General features: G+C 32.3%; 2 protein-coding genes across 2 annotated transcripts; both read left to right on the plus strand.

Annotated features, from left to right (window-relative positions):
* The first annotated feature begins 368 nt into the window (after positions 1-368).
* LOC123197297 (F-box protein At5g52880) lies at positions 369-3,141 on the plus strand. The gene is made up of 6 exons (XM_044611520.1): positions 369-724; positions 1,411-1,565; positions 1,678-1,765; positions 1,935-2,137; positions 2,385-2,527; positions 2,733-3,141. The coding sequence occupies exons 1-6, from the start codon at positions 540-542 to the stop codon at positions 2,850-2,852; spliced, it is 894 nt and encodes a 297-aa protein (XP_044467455.1). The 5' UTR covers positions 369-539; the 3' UTR covers positions 2,853-3,141.
* Positions 3,142-4,825: 1,684 nt separating this feature from the next.
* Positions 4,826-7,599, plus strand: LOC123197960 (reticulon-like protein B4). Its single transcript, XM_044612500.1, has 5 exons — positions 4,826-5,120; positions 6,065-6,245; positions 6,329-6,470; positions 7,065-7,134; positions 7,247-7,599. The coding sequence occupies exons 1-5, from the start codon at positions 4,931-4,933 to the stop codon at positions 7,426-7,428; spliced, it is 765 nt and encodes a 254-aa protein (XP_044468435.1). The 5' UTR covers positions 4,826-4,930; the 3' UTR covers positions 7,429-7,599.
* The last annotated feature ends 3,111 nt before the right edge of the window (positions 7,600-10,710 follow it).

Below are 10,710 nucleotides of genomic sequence, written 5' to 3' on the forward strand. Positions count from 1 at the left end.
GAAAAATAATTGATCTTCGTCAGAGAAAAGAGAAAAAAATTTTAGAGAGAAATTATCACTTCACAAATTTTGAAAAAAAAATTTGTGAGGGAATAATGAATTTTAAAATTAAGGGAGGAAAATAATAAAAGTTTAGTTTTTTAATTTTTTAAATAACAATTTTATTCTAATTTTAATTAAAATTTTTAATAAAAACTATCTTAATATTTAAATTTTTAAAAATTAAATAATATAATTTTGAAAGTTCACCAACTTTAGATCTTTCAGCTTTAAATAATTAAAACACAATAAAATATAAAATAATTTAGAATTAAAGATACTTAAATATTAAGTTACGTGAAAACACATCCGGTTAATATATATGATTGGACATTTAAAAAAAGACATAAACATTCAATATGTTCAAATTAGAATTCGATATTTTTTAGTTTTCATAATCCAAATTTTGACAATAATTTTTTCCAGAAACTTTGTATTTTATGTCTTTGATTCAGTGCTTCTTGCTGAAAGCCCTTATTGCTCAAATCTTTTGAAACGAAATGTCAAATCCATTAGAGAAATACCAGAAGCTAGGCCTGAAAGAAGCACTTTCGAGAATCTATCGATACCCAAAAGCGTGTAAGGAGTTGAGTTTCATTCTCAGAGGAGCTTACAACAAACTCCCCAAGAATGTCCAGGCCCTCATCTTTCAAGATACTCTCACCGCCTTTCGCCTTCTTCCACCGTATGTAAAAACTTCTTTTACTCAATTTTTCTTATATATGTCCCGCTTGTTGATCGGATCCTGTATTTCCGGTTTATCAATTTCATTTACCCACATCGTGATTTTGATGGGTTCATGTCAAAGTGTCAACCTTTGATTCTGTAAAGTTTTTTTATATGTTTTTTCTTTCATGAACGATATAATTATCAGATGTCTCTGAAGTGAAAGGTTGAAAAGGTTATTGCAGAAAGGAGTCTATGGATAAAATTCACTTGTAATCATTACTTATGGTTTTGTCTTTTGTAACTTTGTATAACAATTGCTCATCTGAAATTTGGCTCACACTTCTATTGATGTCAAGAGGTTAAATTGAATGAACTGCTCATAAACAATCTGACTCTTTCATCAAAACTTTGTAGATAAACTCTAGGTCTTCCTGATTATAAAATACTGCCTGGATTTTAGTTCTGATATCTCTTCCATTCATGTACCCTATGCATACTAGTTTACAACTAAAAGCTTAGTTGGGTTGAGGGGAAAGATTACTCCTTTATCTCATATAGAAAAGGCCATTCTTTTCACCAGCTGTTTAATTTTAAACTTTTCAAAAGCCACTGCATCACAGCTCATGAGGTTTATTTCCTTCATTTATGTATTATTTTCTCGTTTAAGCTTTCGTAGTTCTATGATGATTATTTTGAGATTAGGATGCAGACAAGTAGCGCTGTTTCCGCTGCTCATCTCCTCCTTCAGAGTGCAGAGGCTTCATTACCAAAGCAGAAAAAAAACCTAGCTATTACGGAATTTAAACATGCAAAAGTTGCTTTTAAGAGGCATAGTAAATCGTGCCAAGATGCAAAAGGTAATTTCAGTTCATGAATTTCAAGTTATTTAAGTTGAACATGGTTCTATGTTGGAAGGTGGAGGAAGTTAATGTATGGTCATATTTATTTTTGTTTTAAATAAACTCACAGGCACCGTCCAACTGCCACAAGATGTTCTCATTCACATCTTCAGTTTCCTGGATATGCCATCTTTAGTTTCTGTTGAGCTTGTCAGCTGGTAATTTGTCTTTCTTTTATGTAGAGAACATTTGTTGGGCCATTTGCTCTCAGCTAGTTAACTGCTCCCTTGTGTGTTGTAGCTTATAAGCGAGTAGAGAGTTTTCTTTAGTATTTCCCCTGCATTTTTTTTTTCCATGGATTGATACTTCTGGTCTCTCCATGTGAAGGTCATGGAATTTGGCAGCAAGTGACAACCATCTGTGGCAGTCGCAGTACAATGTGTTCTTTGGTAATTATATGAATTCTTCAAAGACTAAGGTGCAGCAGAGTAATAAAGTGGTTAAAGATAAAAAGCATGCACTTCTTCAGGAGGATGAGGCTTCCCAGAACTGTGTTGATTGGAGAGAAGCTTTTAAAAGAGCATATATTGGTATGCCGATCCATCTTGCTAGAAATACATGTTGACTTGATCCATTATAGCAAGACATAATGCTTTCCTGTGTAATACTGAGCTTGCTATATGCTGCAAGTAGAGGTTTTATATAGAACCTTTTATATTGCTTAATTAATACATATGCCAACACGCATTCTTGTGTTCTGTCACTGCCAGCTTTAACTTACAAAACACCTCTCCTTTCTACTTACTCTCTTTCTCTCTCTCTCTCTCTACTTATCAGGTAATTCTTCAAAGAATTTAACATCGGATAGGGGATTTTGTGGGCACTGCAATGCAGTAGTTTGGCTCAATAACTTGAAATGTTCTAATGTACACTGTGGGCTAAAATCCCAAAAGCAGATCAAGCATATATTGCCTTCCCAGGTATATTGTGTATGAAGAATTGCTCTATAAAATAATGTGGATGGCTCCCTCAGTTCTCCCTTCTATACTTTAGATGATTTGTTTATTTCACGTATATATTCATTGGATTTCAGAAGGCATATATTGTATCATAGTTTCTTCTTTGCCTTTTCTGCAACATTTTAAATTTATTGAACTTATATTTGCCATGCATTTGTTAATTTAGGTTGTTGAGTATCTATTGGAAGATCGCTCGCCAATGATATCTTCGTCAGATAGTGACAGTGAATCAGATGAAGAATCCATTTCTAGGCTATGGGCATATCCCAAACACTTGCAGTTGTGATAAGCCTTTTTGTTTAGAGGTACATTTTTGGAGTTCCCTTGGTGGGATCTTTCATTCAAGCACTAGTCTCTCAAAGATTACTTTGAAAAGAGGTGTCTAAAGGAGACAGGTTCCTTGATTTTAGTAGTATCATTGAGTCATTATCCTAGATGATCTCCTGATATTATTATGGGAGAGGAGAACATGATGTTGTTTTATTGGATTTCCGAAACTGTAAATTTTGCAATATATAAAAACTTCTATTATTGAATAGATTAAAAAAAAAAATAACAATATGCAATTTATTTCATTTTCTTTTCTTTTTTCCCTAATCATTGTATTTGCCAAGTTTAAACTTCTCGAGTCCGGAAATCTGATCAATAGTCATTGCTATTTGAGCTGATATAAAGATCCGTGTTATCCGAGAATTCAAATAACTATAAGCTATGTGAGGAGATGTAATTTTGAGGGTTGAATGATGATATATATTGCAGTTTTATTGTGTTGAATTTGTGACTTCCATGACATGATAACAATGAATAAGCAAATAAGTTCCAGGTTGTGGTCGCTTTGATTTTTAATCTCTCTGGGATTGAACATATCGCATAATTATGGTCAGTTCTGATTCTGAGATGACTTAAACAAGGATTTCTCATTTTCTCTTCTTTTGGCTTGGCTCTCTTTTGTCGAGTCAAGCTCAAACATGTTCAAACCGGTTTAAATCCATCTCTCGAATCCATCCCATATACAAATAAGTAATCCTAATACCAATATAAAACAAATATAAATTAAAAAGTATTGTTTTGGCATTTCAAGCCACCAAGGGGTTGATGGAGAGAAAATCTTCTGGCTTTTCAAAACAAAGTGCTACGCGCTTGGTGCCTTTTTTTTCTCTTGTCACAATCTTGACATCCACCGGAGCAATGTAATTGTCAAATGGTATAAATTATATCTTAAAAACCAATTATTAATATTAAAAAATTTAAAGTTTTATAAATCGTATATTAAAAAATCATACTTTTCGAACATAAAAAGATAATTTCATATTTTGTAACAAATTCAACCTAAACAAATCATGAGATCTCTTTATTTATTTTCAGTAACTTTTTTTTAATTTTACCTTTAATTTGCAATTCACGTGATTATAAAGCCCAGAAACTCAAACATTATTGAAATTTTAATTTTAATTATATATTTATGTGAAAAAAATAATAAAATTGTGAAAATCTTCGCGACGAGCTTTTCAAAGCTCGTGCTAGGTCGTTGTCCACCCAACTGAAATCTACCGAACAAAGGTTCCGCTGGATGAGTTCCACGTGTCGCCTTGCAATACATTCTCATTTTTATCCACACTGCTGTGCCCACTTCAAACTCCGACACTCATCTGGTGCCACGTCGTTTGGAATCTCTTTGATATTCAGAATTAACCGGACGGCACTTGTCGGGCCCACGTAGAATATACGACCCGTAAACGGCGTCAGTCAGTGTCAAGTCCTTGCTAAGGAAACGTCCATTAAGCCCCTCGAGCCGCAGGGTGAGATTTTTTTATTACATCTGTTCTAAAGTAACAGAGGCATTCGCCACAGACACCTTCATCATCTTTGATTTTCATGAACGGACGGCTCATATTATTTCACAAATTTACCCTGTGATCTTTCTTTTTCTCTCACTAATTTTTCACATTTTCACCGTGTGCAATTAATGTCATAATCCAAACAAATATGGAAGCAAATTTAATTTGTTTTATAATTAAGTGATATTAAATTAGAATTAAAATAATTTAATACTATATTTGTAAATTTTTAAATAGAATTTGATAAATTAATTAATTAATTAAGAATAATAATTTAACCATAATGTAATGAAATGGATTGTGGACAGGTCAGTAGGTCACAGCCATCACAGCCTTCCCGTTTTAATTTTTTTCCTTAGCGAAGGTTCGTTACCGAAGCTCAGGTTCGGCATCGTCGCGCGTTTATAAATTATAGGGCGGAGATTTCTTCGTCTTTAAAACGTCACGCTCAAGCTGAAACGTGTCTCTCGTTTACGCTCTCTGTAGAATCTAGTTGATTTGTTTGGTACCGTCCGAGCGGAGATCTATGGCTGAGCACGCGGCGGAGCACGAATCTCTTCTGGAGAAGATCGTGGATAAGGTGAAAGGTCACGATTCCTCCTCCTCCTCTGATTCCGATGACGACAAGCCCTCGCCAGGCGAAGCCGTTACCGGCAAGATTTTCAGGCTCTTCGGCAGAGAGAAACCTGTTCACAAGGTTCTTGGCGGTGGAAAACGTACTCTCTTAAACTCTCTGTCTCTCTTTGCTTAAATATATCTGAATATTTGGTACTTTTTTGTTTGAAAATGGAGGATCTGTGTGAAGCATATTAATTCATTTTTTATTAAAATAAAGTCGGGAGCTAGATTTTAACGATTAGATGATAAAGCTACGACTTTTATGACCTAGATTTAGTACGATAGTTTGTGTAATACAATTAGGGCTTGTGAATCCTTGTGGATTCTTGTGGTTTGAAGGGTTCAGATTTTATTGTTGCAGGGAGTCTCGATTCAAATGCACAGGGGATATGATCTCATTGTGTGCTTCATTCATAATAACTAAAGTGGCCTTTTGTTTTTACAAATGGGAAGATTAAAGTGTTTTTAGCCGATTTATTTGGCAATGCTGCTTCATATGTTGTTCCCAGTGGGTCTTACTTCACAGTGAAGTTATCTTGATTAGGAAGGAGAAAGCATTGGAAATTAAAAACTTAGACTTGTTTATATTTCACTAGATTACTGCAGAGCACTTTACATGATCATGTGGAGTTCTCCATCTTAGGGATTAAAGATGGCTAAATTAACTGTTTTTCTTTTTTAATTGTTTCTCTTTCATACATTCTCCAGATTCTAGTTGGGATCTCAAGTGTATGAATGAAATTGTCTTCTTTCATAACTATTCAATCGATATGGCATCCTAATAATGCTCATATTTAAAAGAATTATAAGCATATATCAATTGTTTGAAATGTGGGGTTTCCAGTATGTTAAATTATGTCGTAAGGTTGCTTCTTAGGAATAGTTTGAAAAAATTAACCTCTTGTCCATATGTTCATTGCAAAATCCAACTAGGGACAAGGTTGTGCTGAAAGCTATGTTTACTCTCAAATGCAGCCATGCAATTGTAACACTGTATTTTTTTCATCAATTTTTATTTTCATTCTTCATTCTTTTGTCACAGCTGCTGATATTTTCCTATGGAGAAACAAGAAAATCTCTGCAGGTGTGCTTGGTGGTGCCACTGCTATGTGGATTCTCTTTGAATTACTTGAATACCACTTACTTGCACTGGTCTGCCATATATTGATACTCGCTGTTGCTGTCCTTTTCTTGTTGGCTAATGCAACCAAGTTTATCAACAGGTAAGGTGTTGGGTATTTGTCCTATCATTAAAATGTCTTTTTAATTCTATTAAGCCCTGAATTTACTCCTTTCTTTGAAATAGGCCACCTCCTCAGATTCCCGATTTAAAAATCCCTGAAAAACCTGTCTTGGAATTTGCTTCTGCTCTGACATATGAAATTAACCGAGGCTTGGCTATCCTCGGAGATATTGCATCTGGGAGAGATCTGAAGAAATTTCTTGGTGTATGTTGCTTTCACTGCTCTATTACTTTATGGTTGGGCCTATGGATGCCAGTGCTTGTATTTGTTTCTTCCTTGAGTTTAATTTGACTCACACTAAAGTCCAGTGACAAGGAAAGCATACTTGGCAACTTTACTATTTAATTCCATAGTCCATCATACTTTGTCCAAGTTGAAGATTTGTTACATTGGCTTATGTTAAGGTCCAATTCACAACACTTATATAGTCTCTTCTTTTACTTGAGTCTCATTAAGTGCAAACACCTAGGATGTTAATTCTTGGCACTTGTATCTTAGGCTGTTAAACCTGCCGTTTGGCTCGCGCTCTGATACCATGTCGTAAATTTAAATTGGGTATAACTGTCGGAAATATAAATTGGGCTTACAAGTGTGTAGATTGAAACCCATGTTACACAAAACCAATTGGCTTATGTTAAGGTCCAATCCACAACACTTATATACCACTCATTTTACTTAAGTTTATTAGATGTGGGACTCTTCTTTTACTTGAGTCTCAACATACTTATATGCTAATTTAGTAACCGCTGTATTGTTTTATTATGAAATTGACTTTCTTTTCCTTTTTGGTAATTATAGGTCATTGCTGGCTTGTGGGTTCTGTCAATTGTGGGTAGTTGGTGCAACTTCCTGACCTTGTTCTACATATGTAAGTGATTCATTTAATATTATTTTGACCTTTTTTTTCCTCTTATGACATGGAATATTGCCTTTCTCTTGCCTAGTCTTCGGATTTTGAATTTGATTATATTTGGAAACAGCCTTTGTTTTGCTTCACACTGTGCCCGTGATTTACGAGAAATACGAAGACCAGATAGATCCATTTGCTGAGAAGGCTTTAATGGAGATCAAAAAGCAATATGCCGTCTTCGATGCAAAGGTTTTGAGCAAAGTTTTGAGTAAAATTCCTAAAGGTAAATTGAAGGACAAGAAGAAGGCATAGACAGATGGAGACAAATGTGGTGTTGTAGTTCGTTATCCATTAGAGTCTTTGGTTTTAAAATAGTGTTTGAGTGCTCAAAATTTAGACTAAATAATGATATCTAAATTTAGTTTTGTCATTTGTTTTATTTCGGGGATTGTCTTTAATGAAGAATCCAAGTGGTGTTGTCCATGATGAGATTGCCAATTTTATCTCTTTTTTCCTTTTAAATGAATTGATTATGTTGTGCTCAATTTTTACATTACTAAATTAGTAGATATGAATATAACAAACTATTTTGTAGATTTGACAATTTTCTATATAATTTGTTTATTTGACATGACATTATGCAAAAAACTGGTTGGAGTTGAGTTTTTTTTTACATAAAATTAAACTTTGATCAATCTGATATGATTTGAAACTAAATCGAGTTATGTTAGGAATGTTTAGAGTTATGTTAAATGTTAAGGACAAGTATTGACAATTAAAATCTTTATATGTTACTTATAATTGTATCTTTATATAGTTATAATTATTTTGAGTATTCTTTATTTTTTTCAAAAAAATTATTTTATTTTTCAATAGTAAGAACAATATTTGATTATCAAGATTATTGATGTGTTTTAACCATTTTGGTGTTTAATTTTATAGACTGTTTGTAAATAAGAGCAAATGTTATATCGTGTGTTTTGTTAATAATATCTTGAGATAATTTGGTAAAAAATTTAAAATGTTAAAAACACTTAGAAAAATGAAAATAGTAGGCAATTTTGTGTCATTTTAATTCGAATATAATTCAGTTTGTGTTAAGATTGAAAAATTTTGACATAATTCTAATGTGAGTTGGGTTAGGTTAGGTTAAGGTTAAAGGTTTTTGACTCAAAATCTGAATTAACATAATATGAATACGATCAAATAAAATAAACATAATCCAAAACATTTTATTATTAAGGTGAAGTGATAAGTAATATGGGTAATTTGACTACCCATTAATTAAAACTTTAGGAAAACAATACTTTCATGTTCAATTAAAATAACAAATACTCAAATAATTATTAAAACAAAAATGTTCTTGTTTTAAATTAAAAAAATACCCCCCTTACACCACCTTCGCCAGTACCCACCACCATCTACCATCACACTGCCGCCACCACCAACAAAAATTGCATCACATACATTGTTGCCACTACTTGTTGACACGACCACTAACCTTTGCATCACCACAAACAAACTTGTCCTCTATTAATCTATCTTGTCAAATTTGTCATCTCCAATAAATTTGTGATGCTTCGTCTTGTCACCATGTCAAATCCGGTTGAAAGAAGAAGGTTGTGGGCATTTTGATCACAAACTCAGATTGTATGAACCTTATAACAGTTGACTAGAATGTCTAGGGACACACTCTATTGTCGCATGTCCCTGCATTCAAGCATTGCTAAACTCTTCATTCAACCCCCACTTTTAAATATATTAACGTTTTCCGATATATTCACATATTTATTTTAATTTAACGTATATAAAAGTATTTAAGTAAATTTATATCTTAATGTTATTTCAATACTATCTACCAAACATAATAATTATTTATACATATTAATTTGATCATACATAGTATTAATTTATATTCAATAATCTTTTAAGTAAATTATTTTTTATTTTTATAATAAAAAATAATCCAAATTAAACACACTTGTGTGTACACATAATTTTCTATGTGCTTAAATAAAGTGATTATTTAGAGTGTTAAGTGTTAGGGCTTGGGTGCAGTGTATGTAAAGCTTGATCAGGACTTGGCAATGGTGACTCAAAGCCCACAATCTCTGTTTCTGTATTTTCTAGCCCAAAAGATGACAACTATCTATCCCTTTTTGGGCTTAAATTTGAGGTCTATAAGACTGTTTTTCTCATAATAAAACATCAAATTTCATCCTTTTTTTTTTTTTTTCTTTTTCTAAAGGTTGGACAAGCATGCAACAAGTCAACAATAACTAAAGCTTAAAGCTGAGGTTCTTTACCAAAGCAAAGGTGGGAATTCATGGTGATTAACCAAAGGCAAACAGTATTTGGCATGTTAACATTATCAAATTCTTTCCTACCAAACATAAAGACCCCATCCACCCCTTTCACAAAAATTCTTTTGATGAATTATTGTGACCACCTTACATTCATCTGACTATAACAAGCAGCAGCAGCCTTTCTATAAGAGCAAATTTGAAAGTCTAAATAGTTGACTGGTTGTTCTCTTGAGAGCAAAAACAAATTTTTATACTTGCATGACTATAACAATATTTCGATTTGATCTTGGTGATTGTTAATATTGTTTCGTTCAACAAATAGCAGTCAATTAAGAAATCGTCTAATTTGGACTTTGTTGGTCGTACAGTTTTTTCCTTAAAAGATGTTTTGCAAGGAAAAGGAAGACAGTATATTTATACTGATCTAAAGCTTTCAACTCCGATGTTACTTTGATTTGCAAATAACATGTCACTTGAAGTCGTGAGGTATTGTTTGTTTTAATCATCGTTAGTCTTACAATTTTATCTTTATAAAACGTCTTATAAGAAAAATAGAAAATAAATTTATATTAACATAAGACTTTCAACTGAAAGGGAGACAATATGATTATATTAATATAAAATTTTCAACTCTATTCGATGTTGCATTGATCAGCAAATAGCAAATCACTTAAAGTCATGAAATATTATCTATTTTGGTCATTATTGATCTCATGATTTTATCTTTGAAAGACATCTCACAACAAAAAAAAAAAAAAATTTATATTATTCTACCACTTTCGATTGAATTTTTACATATAATTGGGGATCTTAAGGTTTATTTTATTAAAAAAATTAAAACTAAACAAAGAATTCTCAATTTGGGATTTAGAATTTATTCCCTTGTTATTATATTATGATTCTTTGTAACAAGAAAAAAATTGTGATTGATATTATAAATTTATTGCAAAAATCATTGTAGATGCTTCATTATAATTGAAATAATTATGAGAAAAAAGAAAATATGTCGGTAATATAATATTTATAATTTTGTGCTTAGAATAGTCAGCTGAAGCTTTTCTTTTCTTCTCATATAAATGCCCTTCAACATCATTAAAATAAAAAGTCAGTTGAGGTAGACGCAGAGGAGGTCAATAAAATTAATTGGAGACGTGCAGGCCAAAAATATGAGAAAATTAAAAAATTAAAAAAACCACAGGATTCCTGAAGGTCATGGAGTTTAAATTATTATATATATAAATAATAAATATAAATAATTATTGAATTTAATTTGAAATAATAAAAAAAT

Source organism: Mangifera indica, chromosome 15 (assembly GCF_011075055.1).
Source record: "Mangifera indica cultivar Alphonso chromosome 15, CATAS_Mindica_2.1, whole genome shotgun sequence".
Taxonomy (NCBI): Eukaryota; Viridiplantae; Streptophyta; class Magnoliopsida; order Sapindales; family Anacardiaceae; genus Mangifera; species Mangifera indica.

Bases quoted from the DNA above. Each gene is read 5' to 3' on its own strand.
- LOC123197297 (XM_044611520.1), top strand. From the start codon at position 540: ATGTCAAATCCATTAGAGAAATACCAGAAGCTAGGCCTGAAAGAAGCA. The intron at 2,138-2,384 runs GTATGCCGATCC...TCTACTTATCAG, and splicing joins TTTTAAAAGAGCATATATTG to GTAATTCTTCAAAGAATTTA. The intron at 2,528-2,732 runs GTATATTGTGTA...TTGTTAATTTAG, and splicing joins AGCATATATTGCCTTCCCAG to GTTGTTGAGTATCTATTGGA.
- LOC123197960 (XM_044612500.1), top strand. From the start codon at position 4,931: ATGGCTGAGCACGCGGCGGAGCACGAATCTCTTCTGGAGAAGATCGTG. The intron at 6,471-7,064 runs GTATGTTGCTTT...TGGTAATTATAG, and splicing joins ATCTGAAGAAATTTCTTGGT to GTCATTGCTGGCTTGTGGGT. The intron at 7,135-7,246 runs GTAAGTGATTCA...ATTTGGAAACAG, and splicing joins CCTGACCTTGTTCTACATAT to CCTTTGTTTTGCTTCACACT.